We start from the raw sequence: 19,588 nt of genomic DNA, 5'->3' as shown, positions 1-19,588 counted from the left end.
CTCAGCCACGTATCCTAGTTCCCGCCCCTTCCGGCCTTCTGATTGGTTCGGCCTGAGCGCCGCCGGGCAACTGTCTCATTGGTAGAGTGCACACTCTAAATTATCGCAGGGGGCGGGGCTTCAGGCCAGGGGCGGGAACGTCCAGAGCCAGGCGCTGTCCGACTTCGCACGCTCTCAGCATGACAGAAGCACTGGACTGGTTTTCTCAAGTCGGCAAATTTTATTTAGAAAAAAAAAGTGGGAGAGAAAAAAGTGACAGCGCTCCTTAGGCCAAGGACTTAGAACCTCCACCCTGCCGTCGCACGTTAGTCCCTTCCCTCTCTCACTGCTCAACCTCCCTGGGCTTCCAGAGCAAGAAAAGGCTACGTCCCTTGTCGAAGAAGAGTGGACGGTGAAGGTGCCTGGAAACGGCCAGAGAAAAGACCCAGGCGGTCGATGTTGCGGTGGAGGACACTGTGCAGCACAGCCAGATGGGGTCCACCCTCACCTCCACCCTCCCTGGAGAAGTCCCGGATGAAGCGACCTCGCTCTGATTGGAAGATGAACTTCTGAGGCAACGGCCCATGCTCCCGGAGAAATCCCCAGACACTAAGCAGCAGCAGACGCACCTCGAAAGGTGCCAGTTGGCTAAATACTTCATGCATATTACCCAGGGCCGGAGGCAGGAGACTTCCCTCAGCCATGACAGCTACTAAGGTGCAGGATGCCTCCAGGTGCCAGGGGGAGTGGGTCGTGTCAGGGTGGCGAGAGGCTTCCCAATGGCCCAAGAGGGCGGCCAGCAGCCCCCGAAGCAGCACGGAACAGTAGCACAGGGCTGGAGGAGCAGCTGCTACCAGCTTTAACAGCTCAAAGAGCAGGGGCTGTTCCCGGAAGCGCCGGCCAATGCGGAGATCCCGCTCCACGGTGGCCCGAGCGTGTTCCTCGGGGGGCCAAGCCAGCTCTGCACCAGCTGCATCGGGACACACACTCTCCACCAAGGTCACTGCCACTGCTTTGGCTGCCTCTGGACTCAAGATGGGCGCCCCCCAGCATTCCCCACATTCAGTGCCCCCTGGGGCACTGCAGCAGTGAACCAGGAGGCTGAGGAGGCTCTGGGTGTTATAGATCACTTCCTGCTGATTTCGTGACTGGACAAACTTGGGTGGCTTTAAGCCACGGCCGATGACTCCAGCATGGAAAACTGACCAAATCCCTCCAGGACCTGGCACAGCTGCAGTGTGCCTCCGGTTAGTGTCCAACAGGGAGGCAGAAGCCAAAGACGCTGAAACAACTGAGAGAGTCTCATTGTCCCCATCTACTTCCCCTCCAAACAGTTCTGTGTTGCCTCGATGTAAGGCTCCCTCAACCAGCAGCTGCAGGACAGCCTTGAGTCCAGCTGGGGACGTCTGAGACAGGCGGGTGAGAAGCTGACAGGCTGAGGCCACACCTGGGGGGCCATGCAGCCTCAGAGAGGCGAAGAAGTGGTGCGCCCCAGCCCTTACCAGTCCCAGGAGCTGGGAGGGGGATAAGGCTTCAGGAGGAAAGGGGCAAATGGCCAGGAGGGAGGCAGCAGCTTCAGCTACTTCCTCCTCAGGATGTAGCAGGAGAGGCGCCAGGTCAGATAGATGGGCTGAGGCAGATTCCCCAAAGTGCGCCCCTAGGGCTGCAGGGCCCTCGCCACCCTGCTGTTCCCACCCTACTAGCAGTGCCAAGTTGCGCAGGAACCGGGCCGTGAAGGGAGGCTGTAATGTCCCCGCATGCACCCGAGCCAGACAGCTTCGGAAAGCCAGGGGCAGGAGGCCAGACAGACTGACCACTAGCCCTGCATATAACTGGGTGGCCAAACTCAACTCTTCAGGGCTTCGGGCTCGGCTCAGCAGATGGCCCAAGGCCTCAGGTCCACAGCTAGGCCGGGTATAGACAGACAGCAGGCCCAAGAGCTGGTGCTGCCAGAGGAAGCGTTTCCGTTCCAATCGTAACGTCTCTCCACACAGCTCTCCAACATGGTTTTTTAGCGCATCTAAAAAGGGCACCGAGCGGGGAGGTGGGGCCGGGCCTAGCACCCCTTCCCCAGGAGACCCTCCCCGGTGATGAACCAGCTTTTGCAGGTGCAGCAGCAGCAGCTGGATTAGCCGGTCACAAGCCTCACGTACGGTGTCTGGCACAGCCAGGCCCTGGGTGGTAATGACCGAAGCAGGCATAGCTGTGTCCACCAGGAACTGCAGCAAGCGGTAGGCACCTGCCCCAGAGGCCTGGCTCACCAGGTGCACAGCCAGGTTCAACATGTTGTCCAGCTCCTCTCGGGGGAATCCTTGAAGGTGTTGCTGCAGCTGGCTCAGCACAGCTGGGGGCTTGAGGCAATCCACAAGCTCTCCAGAGACTGTGCCCAGCAAAGCTGGTGACATGACTGCCAGCTGCAGTAGGAAGGGAACCGTGGCCTGAAGGGAGGGGTCCCCACTTCGGCCTCCAGTTCCCCCTGCCAGGCTATCATGGAACATTCGCAGGAGCTCCCGTCGGATACTATCTCCATGGCGGGAGGCCAGGTGCCCTAGGATGCCTACAACTGAGGCAATCTTGGGCACCCGTTTCTCCGCAGGAATGGCAGGAGATCCAGGGAAGGGGTCTGTAGAGGGGGTCTGAGAAGAGCTTCCACCACTGCTGCCAGCTCCACCTCCAGCCCCACCATGGACGCAAAAGTCCTTAAGGCCACAGGAGAGAACTCGGGAAATGATGGTGCCAGGAAAAGAGGAGCCAATATGTGCCACAACCCAGTCAAAGTGTGGAGAATGCTGAACAGAGGTATCCAGCAAGGCATCCACACACGCATCTGGGCAGCTACCAATGAGAGCCGAGAGGCACTGCACATAGATGTCCATTAATGTACGCGTGGCCCTACAACCCATCCACAGCTGTAGCAGTTCATTAAGAGCGCCAGTAGCATGGGGAACACGCTGGTGCTGGCCTGAGTACGTGCTGCTCAGTTGCCCCATGAGGTCAATGGACCATGCACTAATCACAGGTGCCCAGGCCTTTGGGTTGGCCCGGATAAACTCAGACAGCACCTGCTGCACTTCCTGAACCACATCCTCTAGACCAGGTCCCCCAGCAGGGACATGGGAGGCTGGAGGTGGACGGAGATGAGGTGGACCAGCCACAGGGGTTTCATCCAGGGCAGCCAGGTGGGCCCGGACACTCTCATCAAAGACACCTCTCAAGTGGTCAAGCACAGCAGCCCGAGCAGGTGGCAAAGAACGGAGCAGGAGAAGACCACAGCGAGCATGTTCCCGGGCTGAGAGTTGGTGGCCCAAAAGGGGGTCTACGCCAGTCAGAAAAGCCTTGATTTCCTGGGACAGCTCCTGAGCACTATAAGGAAGCAAAAGAAACAGACTTAGAGTGTTGTAAGATGTTAGGCAACTTACCTTTCCTGCATGAGCTTTGTCTTTTATTTAAACAGGGATATTAAAATTACTTCCCTCATAAAAGAATGTTTGTTTTTTGAGATAGAGTCTTGCTTTGTTGCCCAAGCTGCAGTGCAGTGGCGCCACCTTGGCTCACTGCAACCTCCACCTACTGGGTTCAAGTGATTCTCCTGCCTCAACCTCCCAAGTAGCTGGGACTATAGGCGCCTGCCACCACACCCGACTAATTTTTTTTTCTTTTTGTATTTTTAATAGAGATGGAGTTTCACCATGTTAGCCAGGATGGTCTCAATCTCCTGACCTCGTAATCTGCCCGCCTTGGCCTCCCAAAGTGCTGGCATTACAGGCATGAGCCACCGCACCCGGCCAAAAGCTATGTTTCTTTCAATGACAACAGTAATAATATCAGTAATAGATAACTCTTAGAACATCAACAGGTACTCTTTTAAATACTTTGCATGTATTATTTCAATCCTGACAACAGTTCAATAAGGTAGGTACTATTATGATCCCATTTTACAGATAAATCAAGGTTGGCTCCAGTGGCTCACGCCTATAATGCCAGCATTTTGGGAGGCCAAGGCTGGTGGATCGCTTGAGCGCAAGAGTTCAAGATCAGTCTGAGGAACATAATGAAACTCCATCTCTACAAAAAAAAAAAAAAAAAAAAATTAGCCAGGCATGGGGGCATGTGCCTGCAGTCCCAGCTACTAGAGAGGCTGAGGCGGAAGGATCACTTGAGCCCTGGAAGCAGAGGTTGCAGTGAGCCAAAATCGCACCACTGCACTCCAGCCTGTGTGTGCCATCAAAAAAATAAACGAACGAAATCAAAGTTAAACAATCAGACTATATTCGCCAAGAGTGTAGGAACCATTTCTGTGCTCTTCAACACTGAATCCACTTCTATGAGGTACATAGTATATGGAAGGTAGTCAATAAATATTTGTTGAATTGACTATATTTGTGTTTCTATAATATCTGCTTTAAAAACATTTCCAGGCTGGTTGCAGTGCCTCACGTCTGTAACCTAGCACTTTGGGAGGCCAAGGAGGGTGGATCACTTGAGGTCAGAAGTTCAAAACCAGCCTGGCAAACAGGGTGAAACCTTGTCTGTATTAAAAATACATGCCACGCCGGGCGCGGTGGCTCACGCCTGTAATCCCAGCACTTTGGGAGGCCGAGGGGGGCGGATCACGAGGTCAGGAGATCGAGACCATCCTGGCTAACACGGTGAAACCCCGTCTCTACTAAAAAGTACAAAAAACTAGCCGGGCGAGGTGGCGAGCGCCTGTAGTCCCAGCTACTTGGGAGGCTGAGGCAGGAGAATGGCGTAAACCCGGGAGGCGGAGCTTGCAGTGAGCCGAGATCCAGCCACTGCACTCCAGCCTGGGTGACAGAGCGAGACTCCGTCTCAAAAAAAATAAATAAATAAATAAATAAAAATAAAAATACATGCCAGGCCCAGTGGCTCACGCCTGTAATCCCAGCACTTTGGGAGGCCAAGGCGGGCTGATCACGAGGTCAGGAGATCGAGACCATGCTGGCAAACACGGTGAAACTCTGTCTCTACTAAAAATACAAAAAAAAATTAGCTGGGCGTGGTGGCGGGCGCCTGTAGTCCCAGCTTCTCAGGAGGCTGAGGCAGGAGAATGGTGTGAACCCGGGAGGCGGAGGAGCTTGCAGTGAGCCAAGATCATACCACTGCACTCCAGCCTGGGTGACAGAGCGAGACTCTGTCTCAAAAACAAAAACAAAAACAAAAAAATTAGCCAGGCATGGTGTAATCCCAGCTACTAGGGAGGCTGAGGCACGAGAATCACTTGAACTCAGGAGGCAGAGGTTGCAGTGAGCCGAGATCACGCCACTGCACTCCAGCCTGGGAGACAGGGTGACCGTCTCAAAAAAAAAAAAAGTCACCTTTCCATTCCAGCTTTATCACCTTCCACCACCACCCCTGCCCCACCCCATCCCACAACACAAGCACCTTGAAATCTGCTCTTAATGGGGAAAAAAAAAAAAAAATTGTAAGCCCCTTATTAAGGGCTCTCCCTCCTAATATCTGTTTCTTCCCATATTCTGCAAAATCTTAGTCACCACATCAACAACCACCATCTACCCAGCACCCTCAATGTGCCTGGACATCAGGGTGTCCCAGGGCACAAAGTAATAATGCTTTTCAGCCCTTTCCCTCCTAAAACATATGGGTTCAGTCTCAGAGGTTCAGAAACCAGAGTTATGGAAGGCGGCAAATCCCCTTTCTCTTATCGCCTTTTCTGTCAAAGAAGACAGCATCCTCTAGGTGCTGATAAGGCTCTGACAGTGCCATTCCTCTGTTTCCTCCAAAAAAAAACACCCTAATATAAGGGAGGAACTCAGCCGGACTGCATTCTGTTTCTGGGCCTGGGGTCTCAGGGAGTCTCCATGAAGTCAGGATCTTGGGTTTCCCAGGGTCAAAAATGGCCAGGGCAGCTGGGTTCCCAAGAGTTATGATACCCCCGACTCTTGGGAGAGGAAGCTCGGGGTCGAGGGTAGTTAGGCATCGGAGTCTAGGGAGAGGCAGGCCCGAGGTCTTGGGAGGGCGGGCACTGGAGCCCTGAGTTTTGGTGAGGCAGTCCCTGAGTTCTGGGAGGACCTGACCAAGAATCTCTCTGAGAACCCTGACGTGAGTTCTCGAGGTAGGATCCGGGTTTCTACCGAGAAGGCTGGGGATCGGCGCGGGGCCACGCGGTGGGAGGAAGGTGCCAAGGGCTCTAACTACCTGAGAGGCGCGGGACCGTGGGTGGCCGGGGCAGGCCCAGGAGGCCCTGGGGCCCCGGGAGGGTCGCACAACGCGGACATCCCGGAGCCCGAGCCGAGCCCGAGGCGGGAGCGGCGGAGCGCAGGCGGCGCATGCGCGCTTACAGGAAACGCGAAAGGAACCAGCTACTAGGCCTCTCAGGAAAATTAATCCGGCGATGTCCTCGACCCTCTTACATTGGTTCCGCACCCTGTCGGAGTCCCAGAGCAGAATCCCGGGACGATGATAGCAGGAAGCCGATCTGTCCTATATGCAACCACTTTTTTCAAAAGCCTATTGACATACAGACTAGGCCCGGCGCGGTGGCTCACGCCTGTAATCCCAGCACTTTGAGAGCCCGAGGGGGCGGATCACCTGAGGTCAGGAGTTCAAGACCAGCCTGGCCAACATGGCAAAACCCCGTCTCTACTAAAAATGCAAAAATTGGCCGGGCGCGGTGGCTCAAGCCTGTAATCCCAGCACTTTGGGAGGCCGAGACGGGCGGATCACGAGGTCAGGAGATCGAGACCATCCTGGCTAACATGGTGAAACCCCGTCTCTACTAAAAAATACAAAAAAAAAAAAAACTAGCCGGGCGAGGTGGCGGGCGCCTGTAGTCCCAGCTACTCGGGAGGCTGAGGCAGGAGAATGGCGTAAACCCGGGAGGCGGAGCTTGCAGTGAGCTGAGATCCGGCCACTGCACTCCAGCCTGGGAGACAGAGCGAAACTCCGCCTCAAAAAAAAAAAAAAAAATACAAAAATTAGCCGGGCGTGGTGGCTCATGCCTGTAAACTCGGGAGGCTGAGGCAGGATAATGGCTTGATCCCGGGAGGCGGAGATTTCTGTGAGCCGAGATCTTGCCGCTGCACTCCAGCCTGGGCGACAGAACGAGACTCCCGATAAACACACACACACACAAACTGGCCGCAGACACTCACAGTGAGATTTTAATTATTTTTCCTAACGCCAAAAATACAAAATGTTCAACTCACAACTTTTAAAAAATGAAGCATAGGAAGGTTTTGTTGTTGTTGTTGTTTATTTTGTGACCGTGCAGTGACAGAATCACCCCTCTCTGCAGCCCTGACCTCCTGAGCTCAAGCCATCCTCCCACCTCAGTCTTCCAGGTAGCTGAGATTATAGGAGCACATCATCACACTTGGCTACTTTTTAAATACTTTCAGAGTTAGGGATTTGCAGGGGGTGGAGGGAGTGTCTCCCTATGTTGCCCATACTGATCTCCAACTCCTGTCCTCAAGTGATTCTCCCACCTCAGCTTCCCAAAGCACTGGGATTACAGAAGTAAGCCACCACACCCAGCCAGTCTCTCTTTGTTTTTTTGTTTCTTTTTCTTTTTCTTTTTCTTTTCCTTTTGAGACAGAGTCTCACTCCCTCACCCAGGCTGGAGTGCAGTGGCGAGATCTGGGCTCACTGCAACTTCCGCTTTCCAAGTTCAGGCGATTATCCAGCCTCAGCCTCCCAAGTAGCTGGGACTATAGGCGCCCACCACCAAATCTGGCTAATTTTTGTATTTTTATAGAGACAAGGTTTCCCCATGTCTGCCAAGCTGGCCTCCAATTCCTGAACTCAAGTGATCCATCCACCTCAGCCTCCCAAAGTGCTGGGATTACAGGCATGAGTCACCGCACCCAGCCTTTTTTTAAAATCTCATTCTGTCGCCCAGGCTGGAGTGCAATCTCGGCTCTGCAACCTCCACCTCCCAGGTTCAAGCAATTCTCCTGCCTCAGCCTCCCAAGTGGCTAGGACTACAAGCATGTGCCACCACGCCCAGCTAATTAGACACATGTTGGCCGGGCTGGTCTCGAACTCCTGACGTCAGGTGATCCGCCTGCCTCAGCCTCCCAAAGTGCTGGGATTACAGGTGTGAGCCACCGCGCCCTGCCTACAAAAATGCTTTTACAAGAGAGAGAGAAGGGAAGAGAGAAAGCAGAAAAGAAATGGAAAGAAAGAAGAGAAAACTCATAAAAGAAAAAGAAAAAATAAGAGAGAAGGAGGGAGAGGGAATCCAAAACAAATTGAGCTAGCTAGCCTAAAGATGTCCTCCCAGTGGCAAGTATGAATAACATCCTTCCATCTATCTTCACTGTTTAGGCTTCTCTCTCTCTCACAGCTTCCCAGAATAGGGACCTTCGTGTCTAACTCACAGCCCCACACCTGCCAGAGACAGAGCTTGCTAACTGTATAGGGAGCCAGTACAACTCATCAAGAGCCCTCACTCAAGCCAGTGTACCTAGATCAGGTTCCAGCTGTTCTACCTACTGGTCGTGTACTTTACTTAAACACTCAATAACTGTTCCTTCCTCTGGAAATGAGGAGGTTATATTAATATTACAAATACCTCAAAGGGTTGTTATGAAAACTGAAATGAGGTAGTATGGTCATTGTATAGCACTTAGTGCCAGTGATGGTAAGCGCTAGACAAGCATTAACTATTTTTGTGTTTATTGAATGAAACAGAAAATAAGCTGTTTGACAACAGAGACTTGGCCGATTTTTTTAAAAGCTATAGGCCGGGCGCGGTGGCTCAAGCCTGTAATCCCAGCACTTTGGGAGGCCGAGGCGGGCGGATCACAAGGTCAGGAGATCAAGACCACAGTGAAACCCCGTCTCTACTAAAAATACAAAAAAATTAGCCGGGCGCGGTGGCAGGCGCCTGTAGTCCCAGCTACTCAGGAGGCTGAGGCAGGAGAATGGCGTGAACCCGGGAGGCGGAGCTTGCAGTGAGCCGAGATCGCGCCACTGCACTCCAGCCTGGGCAACAGCGTGAGACTCCGTCTCAAAAAAAAAAAAAAAAGGCCGGGCGCGGTGGCTCAAGCCTGTAATCCCAGCACTTTGGGAGGCCGAGACGGGCGGATCATGAGGTCAGGAGATCGAGACCATCCTGGCTAACACGGTGAAACCCCGTCTCTACTAAAAAATACAAAAAGCTAGCCAGGCGAGCTGGCGGGCGCCTGTAGTCCCAGCTACTCGGGAGGCTGAGACAGGAGAATGGCGTAAACCTGGGAGGCGGAGCTTGCAGTGAGCTGAGATCCGGCCACTGCACTCCAGCCCAGGCGACAGAGCGAGACTCCGTCTCAAAAAAAAAAAAAAAAAAAAAAAAAAAAAAAAAAGCTATATCACTGGGCTGGGCACGGTGCATCACGCCTATAATACTAGCACTTTGGGAGGCCGAGGCAGAGGGGATCACAGGTCAGGAGTTCAAAACCAAGCTGGTCTTGAACACAGTGAAATTCTGTCTCTACTAAAAATACAAAAAATTAGCCAAGTATTGTGGCGCCCGCCTATAGTCCCAGCTACTCCGAAGGCTGAGGCAGGAGAATCCCTTGAACCTGGGAGGCGGAGGTTGTGATGAGCCAAGATTGTGCCACTGCACTCCAGCCTGGGTAACAGAGCGAGACTCAGTCTCAAAAAAAAAAAAAAAAAAAAAAAATTAGCCAGCATGGTGGTGCACACCTGTGATCCCAGCTACTCAGGAGGCTGAGGCAGGAGAATCGCCTGAACCCGGGAGGTGGATGTTGCAGTGAGCTGAGATTGCACCACTGCACTCCAGCCTAGGCGACAGAGCAAGACTCCATCTTAAACAAAACAAAGGAAAAAACAGAACCTACTACATGCCAGGCAGACACTGTTGTAGGTGATGAGGATATAGCAGGTTTGTTTTTTGTTGTTGTTGTTGTTTTGAGACGGAGTCTCCCTCTGTCACCTAGGCTGGAGTGCAATGGCATAATCTCGGTTCACTGCAACCTCCACCTCCTGGGTCCAGGCGATTCTCCTGTCTCAAGCTCCTGAGAAGCTGGGATTACTGGCGCCCGCCACCATGCCTGGCTAATTTTTATATTTTTTAGTAGAGACAGGGTTTCACCATGTTGGCTAGGCTGGTCCTGAACTCCTGACCTCAGGTAATCCACCCGCCTATGCCTCCCAAAGTGCTAGGATTACAGGCGTGAGCCACCGCGCCCAGCCCTTATGCATGATTTCGTGGTTGTTCTTAAATTTTATTTACTTAAATTTTTTTTTTTTTTTTTTTTAATTCGAGATGTTCCCCAGTCTGGTTTTGAACTCCTGGCCTTAAGCAATCCTCCCACCTCAACCTCCCAAAGTGCTAGGATTATAGGCATAAGCCACAGTGCCCCGCCTGTTCTTACATTTTAGAAGTTCAATCATTTACAGTGTTTCTACCACCTATTACCAAGCATCATTCTAGGACAGTAAATCTGAGGCAATTTCTACTCCTAGCTCTGCCTTAAACTTGGACCCAACACTTCCCTTCTCAGGGCCTCAGATCTGTGAAAGGGAGCTTTTGAACCAGATGAATTCTGCCAGCTATGAGACTAGAATGTATTTCTTGACCTTAGAGATTGCATAATCTAAGGGTGTTCATTTTGGAGTTGGACAGATCTGGATTCCTGTCTGCCATTTATTAGTAAAATAACCCTGAGCAAGTGACCCAGCTATTTGGAACCTGTTTCCTTGTCTGTGAAACGAGCATGACACCTCCATCTCACACACTTTGTGAAGGTCACTTGAGATAATTTATGTAGCGCTTAGCATAAATGCTAGATACAAAAACTCCTCTTTGAATGACAACAGTGACAAGTGGCAGTTTGAAGGACTCTGGAATTAGACTTCCTGGACCCAAGTCCTTCTATCATTTTCTAGCTAGTTACCATTTTTCTGTACCTTGATTTTGCCTGTCTAAAATGGGGATAGTGGCAGGGCGAGGTGGTTCACAACTGTAATCCCAGCACTTTGGGAGGCTGAAGTGAGTGGATCACTTGAGGTCGGGAGTTCGAGACCAGCCTGGACAGCATGGTGAAACCTTAAAAATACAAATAATTGCCGGGTGCGGTGGCTCACGCCTGTAATCCCAGCACTTTGGGAGGCCGAGGCGGGCGGATCACAAGGTCAGGAGATCGAGACCACGGTGAAACCCCGTCTCTACTAAAAATACAAAAAATTAGCCGGGCGCGGTTGTGGGCGCCTGTAGTCCCAGCTACTCGGGAGGCTGAGGCAGGAGAATGGCGTGAACCCGGGAGGCGGAGCTTGCAGTGAGCTGAGATCGCGCCCCTGCACTCCAGCCTGGGCTGGGCGACAGAGCGAGACTCCGTCTCAAAAAAAAAAAAAAAAAATACAAATAATTAGCTGAGCATGGTGGCAGATGTCTGTAATCCCAGCTACTCGGAAGGCTTAAGCAGGAGAATCGCTTGAACCTGGGAGGTAGAGGTTAGAGTGAGCCGAGATCCCAACACTGCACTCCAGCCTGGGCGACAGAGGAAAACTCCGGCTCAAAAAAAAAAAAAGAGTAGAAATTATAAATTGGGCTGGGCGTGGTGGCTCATGCCTGTAACCCACCACTTTGGGAGGCCAAGGCAGGCAAATCACGAAGTCAGGAGTTTGAGACCATCCTGGCCAACATGGTGAAACCCTGTCTCTACTAAATATAAAAAAAATTAGCGGCTGGGCACAGTGGCTCAAGCCTGTAATCCCAGCACTTTGGGAGGCCGAGAGGGGCGGATCACGAGGTCAGGAGATCGAGACCATCCTGGCTAACACAGTGAAACCCCGTCTCTACTAATAATACAAAAAAAATTAGCCGGGAGCAGTGGCAGGCACCTGTCGTCCCAGCTACATGGGAGGCTGAGCCAGGAGAATGGCGTGAACCTGGGAGGCAGAGCTTGCAGTGAGTGGAGATCATACCACTGCACTCTAGCCTGGGCGACAGAACGAGGCTCCGTCTCCAAAAAAAAAAAAAAAAAAATTAGCCAGGCGTGGTGGCGCATGCCTGTAATCCTCCTACTCGGGAGGCTGAGGCAGGAAAATCGCTCGAACCTGGGAGGCAAAGGTTGCAGTAAGCCGAGATTGTGCCACTGCACTCCAGCCTGGGTGACAGAGCAACACTCTGTCTCAAAATAGATAAATAAATAACTTTGCTGGCCATGCTGGCATGTGCCTGTAGTCCCAGCTACCTGGGAGGCTGAGGTGGGAGATTGCCTGAGCCCAGGAGGTCCAGGCTGCAATAAGCAGTGATTGTGCCATTGCACTCCAGCCTGGGTGACAGAGAGAAACCACGTCTCAAAAAAACAAACAAGGCTGGTCATGGTGGCTCACACCTGTAATACCAGCACTTTGGGAGGCTGAGGCGGGTGGATTACCCGAGGTCAGGAGTTCGAGGCCAGCCTGGCCAACATGGTGAAACCCCGTCTCTACTAAAAACACAGAAATCAACCGGGTGTGGTGGCATGCACCTGTAATCCTAGTAATCCCAGCTACTTGGGAGGCTGAGGCAGGAGAATCGCTACAGCCTGGGCAACAGAGCGAGACTCCATCTCAAGAAAGAAAGAAAGAAAGAAAGAGAGAAAAAGGAAGGAAGGAAGGAAGATAGAAAGGAAAATAAAACAAACAAAAACCACTGGACATTAAGTGAAATATCACACAAGGAAAAACAACTGGACATAATACTTTTTTACTAGTGAAATTGCTGACTCCAAGTTCTTAGGCAGGGAAAGTAATAAGTGAATCTGGAATATATTATTGCGCCAGAAAGCAATGAAGTGCTCAAACACTGTGGTTGTGTCACAAGGACTTAGGGACCAACTTGAAGAAGCTATCATTTGCCAAACTTGTCATAATTTCAGCATGAAAAACTGTAATATATTTTAACATTGGAAAAAATCTGTAAATTCACAGTGATAACAAAAAAGGGGCAGGGCTCTTCTTTTTTTTTTTTTTTTCTTTTTTTTTGAGACGGAGTCTCGCTCTGTCGCCCAGGCTGGAGTGCAGTGGCCGGATCTCAGCTCACTGCAAGCTCCGCCTCCCGGGTTTACACCATTCTCCTGCCTCAGCCTCCCGAGTAGCTGGGACTACAGGCGTCCGCCACCTCGCCCGGCTAGTTTTTTGTATTTTTTAGTAGAGACGGGGTTTCACCGTGTTAGCCAGGATGGTCTCGATCTCCTGACCTCGTGATCCGCCCGTTTCGGCCTCCCAAAGTGCTGGGATTACAGGCTTGAGCCACTGCGCCCGGCCTAGGGCTCTTCTTTTTTGTTGTGAAAAGTCTTGCTCTGTCACCCAGGCTGGAGTGCAGTGGCATCATATCGGCTCACTGCAACCTCCCCCTCCCGGGTTCAAGTGATTCTTCTGCCTCAGCCTCCCGAGTAACTGGGACTACAGGTGCATGCCACCACGCCTGGCTAATTTTTTGTATTTTCAGTAGAGACGGGGTTTCATCATGTTGGACAGGATGGTCTTGAACTCCTGACTTCAGGTGATCCCCTGGCCTCAGCTGCCCATAGTGCTGGGATTACAGGAATGAGCCACCATGCATGGCCTGGGCTTTTCTTTTCAGAATGTCATAGGAATAATATGAATGAATGAATGACAGTATTGGAAAATCATCATTTTGTAACACAGTAATAACTAATTCAGGTAAAGACCATCATGGCTACTAAACCACTGGGCGGGCCAGGCTAGGTGGCTCACGCCTGTAATCCCAACACTTTGGGAAGCCGAGGTGAGCGGATCATTTGAGGTCAGGAGTTCAAGACCAGCCTGGCCAATATGGTAAAACTCCACCTCTACTGAAAATACAGAAAAATGGCCGGTGCAGTGACTCACATCTGTAATCCCAGCACTTTGGGAGGCCAAGGCGGGTAGAGGACCTAAGGGCAGGAGTTTGAGACCTGGCCAACATGGTGAAACCCCATTTCTACTAAAAATACAAAAATTAGCCAGATGTGGTGGCACATACCTATAGTCCCAGCTACTCGGGAGGCTGAGGTTGAATCCAGGAGGCAGAGGTTGCAGTGAGCTGAGACTGTGCCATTGCACTCCAGCCTGAGTGACAGAGACTCTGTCTCAAAAAAAAAAAAAGGCTGGGTGCGGTGGCTCACGCCTATAATCCCAGCACTTTGGAAGGCTGAGGCGGGCGGATCACCTGAGGTCAGAGTTCGAGACTTTTCTGGCCGACATGGTGAAACCCTGTCTACTCGGGACGCTAAGGCAGGAAAATCGCTTGAACCTGGGAGGCGGAGGTTGCAGTGAGCCAAGATCACACCTCTGCACTCCAGCCTGGCGACAGAGTGAGACTCCATATCAAAAAAAAAAAAAAAAAAAAAAAAAAAAATTAGGTATTTAATCAATGTTAAATGTCTTAGCTGTGATTATAGTATTGCGGCTACATAGAAGGATATCCTTAGGAATAAGGTTTCACGTTGTCTATATTTGACTTTCAAAGGATTTAATTCAATAAGGACAAGAAAAATGTAGATACACAAGTGTAGCATAATGTTAATAACCAGTAAATCTAAGTAGAGGGCATATATGGGGGCTGATTTTACTTATCTTTTCTCTTTACTAGAGATTTTTTTTTAATTCCACTTGTAATCCCAGCACTTTGGGAGCTAAGGTGGGTGGATCGCTTGAGTCCAGGGCTTTGAGACCAGCCTGGGTAAAAACTCCGTCTCTACAAAAAATTTTAAAAACTCAAGTCAGGGGTGGCCGGGCACGGTGGCTCACACCTGTAGTCCCAGCACTTTGGGAGGCCAACGTGGGCTGATCACGAGGTCAGGAGATCGAGACCATCCTGGCTAACACGGTGAAACCCCATCTCTACTAAAAATACAAAAAATTAGCCGGGTGTGGTGGCGGGCGCCTGTAGTCCCAGCTACTCAGGAGGCTGATGCAGGAGAATGGTGTGAACCCGGGAGGCGGCAGAGCTTGCAGTGAGTCGAGATGGCGCCACTACACTCCAGCCTGGGTAACAGAGCGAGACTTCATCTAAAAAAAAAAAGAAAAAAAAATTAGTCAGGGGTAGTGGTGTGCCCCTGTAGTCCCAGCTACTCAGGAGGCTGAGGTGTAAGGATTGTTTGAGCCCAGGAGATCAAGGTTGCAGTGATTTGAGACTATACCACTGCACTCCAGCCTGGGCGACAGACCCTGACTCTTTCTTCTTTTTCTTTTTTTTTTTTTTCTGAGACGGAATCTCGCTCTGTCGCCCAGGCTGGAGTGCAGTGGCGCAATCTCAGCTCACTGCAAGCTCCGCCTCCCAGGTTCAGGCCATTCTCCTGCCTCAGCCTCCCGAGTAGCTGGGACTACAGGCACCCGCCACCACGCCTGGCTAATTTTTTTGTATTTTTAGTAGAGACAGGGTTTCACCGTGTTAGCCCGGATGGTCTCGATCTCCTGACCTCATGATCCACCCGCCTCAGCCTCCCAAAGTGCTGGGAATACAGGCGTGAGCCACCGCGCCCGGCCCAGACCCTGACTCTTACAAAAAAATAAAATACATATAAATACATACATACATATAAAACATATACATATAAAAAACAAAGGCCATGTGCAGTGGTTCACGCCTGTAATCCCAGCACTTTGGGAGGCCAAGGTGGGAAGATCACAGGGTCAGGAGTTCAAGACCAGACTGGCCAACACAGTGAAACCCCATCTCTACTAAAAAATACAAAAAATAAGCCAGGCCTGGTGGCGGGCGCTTGTAATCCCAGTTACTAGGGAGGCTGAGGCAGGAGAATCGCTTGAACCCGGGAGGCGGAGGTTGCAGTGAGCCAGGATTATGCCATTGTACTCCATCCCGGGCTATAGTATGAGACTCTGTCTCCAAAAGCAAAATATATATATATATATAAATCATTAAAATGAAAACATAATGCAGCAAAAGAAGCAAGACAGAAGGGGTAAGCTTTCTTGCATACCTTAGTCACACAGAGGCAGTGGCAGAACTGGTATCAGGAACTTTACCTCTACCATCCCTACAATTATCTATCTATATTGTTTGAGACAATGGCTCACTCTGTTGCCCAGGCTGGAGTACAGTTGCACAATGGTGGCTTACTGTAACTTCAGCTTCTCAAATAATCTGTATCTTTGTCACAAATGGAAAGTTAGAGTATCGGCCGGGCGAGGTGGCTCAAGCCTGTAATCCCAGCACTTTGGGAGGCCGAGGCGGGCGGATCACAAGGTCAGGAGATCGAGACCACGGTGAAACCCCGTCTCTACTAAAAATACAAAAAAAATTAGCCGGGCGCGGTGGCGGGCGCCTGTAGTCCCAGCTACTCAGGAGGCTGAGGCAGGAGAATGGCGTAAACCCAGGAGGCGGAGCTTGCAGTGAGCCGAGATCGCGCCACTGCACTCCAGCCTGGGCGACAGAGCGAGACTCCGTCTCAAAAAAAAAAAAAAAAAAAAAAAAAAAAGAAAGTTAGAATATCACTTGCTAAGAAGACAGATGAGATCATAGCACACTACAGCCTTGGGTTCCTGGCCTCATGCAATACTCCTGTAGGCAACCTCCGCCTCCTGGGTTCAAGCGATTCTCCTGCCTCAGCCTCCCAAGTAGCTGGGATTACAGGTGTGCACCACCACGCCTGGCTAATTTTTTGTATTTTTAATAGAAACAGGGTTAGCCAGCCTGGTCTAACTCCTGACCTCAGGTGATCCGCTGGCCTTGGCCTCCTAAAGCGCTGAGATTATAGGCGTGAGCCACTGCGCCCGGTCAGGCACCACCACTCTTGGAGGGCAGAAGCTGGCATCTTGCTGCATTTGCTCAAGGAAGCTCTGTAGGTACTGCTTCCTCACTGTCTTGTTTCCATACTCAGCAACCTTTTCATGACCCATCCCCATTCCTACATTTAATCACACACATCTCAGAGTGCTAGGGCTTTATTACAAATGGAGTTGACTGCTAGAGAGGCCCTTCTCCAATCTTTCTTCTGTACCTTCTTCCCTCCCAAAGACATCCCTGTAGGGGAGGTCAGTAGGCCATTAGGTAGGAGGAAATCTGGAGAGTGAAAAGGGGCACTGCTTTTGTCAACGTCCTCTAAAACAACCACTGAGTCTGAAGGCTGGCTCCAGTTGAGAATCTTCTACTGGAAGAGGTTTAGCTCTCATCTTCAAGGTCCTTCATTTCTACATCCTGGGGAGCTTTTGTCTTCTTTTGCCTTTTGAGCCGTGGTTCACTAGTCCTGGCTGGTTTTGAAGGGGCTTCCACTGAGTAAAGGGAAGAAGGAAGTATTAACCCAAATAAATCCAGGATTCCCCTCACCCACCTCTGTCCCAGCCTCACCTTCCATGGCTGCCTTCTCTTTCTGGGCAAGCCGGATCTGCTGGAGGAGTTTTCTGCGCTTCTTCCCTGACAGAGTAATGTTGGCACGTGCGCTGGACCTAATGGGTAAGTGGAAATAAAGATAGCTAGGTTAACCTGAACCATCCGAGGTCACACAAATGGTTCTGGCTATAGAAAAAGTATTAAATAAATATAATACGAATAGTAATAGAAACCCTAAATATTTACATTAAAGAAGCTAATAAAAGGACAAGAAACTAAAAAAAGGATCAGGGGCAGTGGCTCATGCCTGTAATCCTAACAGTTTGGGAGGCTGAGGTGGGCGGATCACCTGAGGTCAGGAGTTCAAGACCAGCCTGGCCAACATGGTGAAACCCTGTCTCTATTAAAAATACAAAAATTAGGCCAGGCACGGTGGCTCACGTCTGTAATCCCAGCACTTTGGGAGGCCGAGGCGGGTGGATCACGAGGTCAGGAGATCAAGACCATCCTGGCTAACACGATGAAACCCCGTCTCTACTAAAAATACAAAAAATTAGCCAGGCGTGGTGGCGCGTGCCTGCAGTCCCAGCTACTAGGGAGGCTGAGGTGGGAGAATGGCGTGAACCCAGGAGGTGGAGCTTGCAGTGAGAGATCGCACCACTGCACTCCAGCCTGGGCGACAGAGCGAGACTCCGTCTCAAAAAACAAAAAACAAAAAACAAAAATCAGCCGGGTGCAGTGGCGAGCGCCTGTAACCCCAGCTACTCCGGAGGCTGGGGCAGGAGAATTGCTTGAACCCGGGAGGCGGAGGTTGCAGTGAGCCAAGATCACGCCACTTCACTCCAGCCTGGGCAACAGAGGGAAACTCCGTCTTAAAAAAGAAAAAAAAATTAAAAAAGAAAGGACATAGAAAGTAATTAATGGGGGCCGGGCGCGGTGGCTCACGCCTGTAATCCCAGCACTTTGGGAGGCCGAGATGGGTGGATTACGAGGTCAGGAGATCGAGACCATCCTGGCTAACACGGTGAAGCCCCGTCTCTACTAAAAATACAAAAATTAGCCGGGTGCAGTGGCGGGCGCCTGTAGTCCCAGTTACTCGGGAGGCTGAGGCAGGAGAATGGCGTGAACCCGGGAGGCAGAGCTTGCAGTGAGTGGAAATTGTGCCACCGCACTCCAGCCTGGGCGACAGAGCGAGACTCCGTCTCAAAAAAAAAAAAAAAAAAAAGAACGTAATTAATGGGATGGGAACTCTTCCTCAAAACACAGGAGGCCTTGAAACTTACAAGTGAAATCCTATGAGTACCTTTGGGAAAACTCACCGAGTTTTACACGCCTATGTGCGCACTTTTCTGTATGTAAAAATAAGTTTACTTATAAAAATCTATGTGAATGTACAATATTACTTGGAGAGTCAACAGATTTCCTGAGATTCGTTTGTGGTTTTTTTTTTTTTTTTTGAGACGTAGTCTCGCTGTGTCGCCCAGGCTGGAGTGCAGTAGTGTGATCTCAGCTCACTGCAACCTCCGCCTCCCAGGTTCAAGCAATTCTCCTGCCTCAGCCTCCCGTGTAGCTGGGACTACAGGTGCCGGCCACCATGCACGGCTAATTTTTGTATTTCTAGCAGAGATGGGGTTTCACCATGTTGATCAGGCTGGTCTCCCGATCTCTAGTGATCCGCCCGCGTCAGCCTCCCAAAGTGCTGGGATTACAGGCGTGAGCCACCGCCCCCGGCTTTCCTGAGATTCTTAACAGAATCCAAAACCCAAAGAAAGGTTGTCTGCTACAGGTATTGTGAGAGGCTAGCAGAGCTTAGGAACTAACAGACAGACATTCCCCGCATAAGCGTCAGTGCACAAGGAGGTGAGCTGAGAGGTGAAGCTGCTCCGGAGCTCTGCAGGGAGGAGGGAAGACTCGGTGGGGACAACCAACAGGAAGAGGGTCTAGTACTCACGCCCGCTTTTTGAGGTGGTGCCGCGTGATCAGCCCTTGGTCTATCACAGCCCCGACCACCCGGTGCCTCAGACGCCGCTCCCGATTCAGCACCCGCCGGCGTTTGAACAGCTTCTTCTTCAGCTCCTACTGGGGAGAAAGATGCGAATCAGATGGAGTGGGCTCACCGCGACCCCGGGCCGCTCCACGAGGCAACCCCGGCCACCCATTGATCCCATCTTGTGCGAGATAAACGGGCTCGGGGACACTTCAGGAAACAAAGTCGCGGCCCCCCCAGAGTCACCGTTCGGGGCCGGTTGATCTTTCCCCCGGGAGCTCCCATAGCTGCGATGCCACGCCAGTTCACTGTCCGTACTTCCGCTCAGCGCGGGATCCGCGTGGCTCCGCCCC

At 51.3% G+C, this 19,588-nt stretch overlaps 2 protein-coding genes and 1 long non-coding RNA gene across 4 annotated transcripts in view; 1 reads left to right on the top strand and 2 right to left on the bottom strand.

Moving 5' to 3' along the window:
- Positions 1-6,935, top strand: part of LOC135967212 (uncharacterized) — a 68,947-nt gene extending 62,012 nt beyond the window's left edge. The window contains exon 2 of the long non-coding RNA XR_010581179.2: positions 6,775-6,935. This is a non-coding gene — a long non-coding RNA (uncharacterized lncRNA). The remainder of the gene's footprint in view (positions 1-6,774) is intronic.
- INTS5 (integrator complex subunit 5) lies at positions 201-6,540 on the bottom strand. 2 transcript variants are annotated; one of them, XM_074013416.1, is made up of 2 exons: positions 6,372-6,540; positions 201-3,342 (listed from the first exon to the last, which is right to left on the bottom strand). In XM_074013416.1, the coding sequence occupies exon 2, from the start codon at positions 2,967-2,969 to the stop codon at positions 363-365; it is 2,607 nt and encodes an 868-aa protein (XP_073869517.1). In that variant the 5' UTR covers positions 2,970-3,342; positions 6,372-6,540; the 3' UTR covers positions 201-362. The 2 variants fall into 2 exon arrangements, with proteins under 2 accessions (XP_073869517.1, XP_005577634.3); XM_005577577.5 differs by lacking the exon at positions 6,372-6,540 and adding an exon at positions 6,157-6,289.
- A 9,912-nt stretch (positions 6,936-16,847) lies between the features above and the next one.
- Positions 16,848-19,561, bottom strand: C14H11orf98 (chromosome 14 C11orf98 homolog). The gene is made up of 4 exons (XM_045370518.1): positions 19,482-19,561; positions 19,200-19,324; positions 17,267-17,364; positions 16,848-17,190 (listed from the first exon to the last, which is right to left on the bottom strand). The coding sequence occupies exons 1-4, from the start codon at positions 19,518-19,520 to the stop codon at positions 17,081-17,083; spliced, it is 372 nt and encodes a 123-aa protein (XP_045226453.1). The 5' UTR covers positions 19,521-19,561; the 3' UTR covers positions 16,848-17,080.
- Between the last annotated feature and the right edge of the window lie 27 nt (positions 19,562-19,588).

Source organism: Macaca fascicularis, chromosome 14, assembly GCF_037993035.2.
Source record: "Macaca fascicularis isolate 582-1 chromosome 14, T2T-MFA8v1.1".
NCBI lineage: Eukaryota > Metazoa > Chordata > Mammalia > Primates > Cercopithecidae > Macaca > Macaca fascicularis.
Note: the sequence above shows the minus strand (reverse complement) of the source record. Positions and strands in the feature narration are given on the sequence as shown.

Coding starts and splice junctions, on each gene's coding strand:
- INTS5 (XM_005577577.5), bottom strand. CDS start 6,236: ATGTCCGCGTTGTGCGACCCTCCCGGGGCCCCAGGGCCTCCTGGGCCT. Junction 3,343..6,156: donor CACGGTCCCGCGCCTCTCAG/GTAGTTAGAGCC, acceptor GCTTCCTTATAG/TGCTCAGGAGCTGTCCCAGG.
- C14H11orf98 (XM_045370518.1), bottom strand. CDS start 19,520: ATGGGAGCTCCCGGGGGAAAGATCAACCGGCCCCGAACG. Junction 19,325..19,481: donor AGATCAACCGGCCCCGAACG/GTGACTCTGGGG, acceptor TCTCCCCAGTAG/GAGCTGAAGAAGAAGCTGTT. Junction 17,191..17,266: donor AGAGAAGGCAGCCATGGAAG/GTGAGGCTGGGA, acceptor CCCTTTACTCAG/TGGAAGCCCCTTCAAAACCA.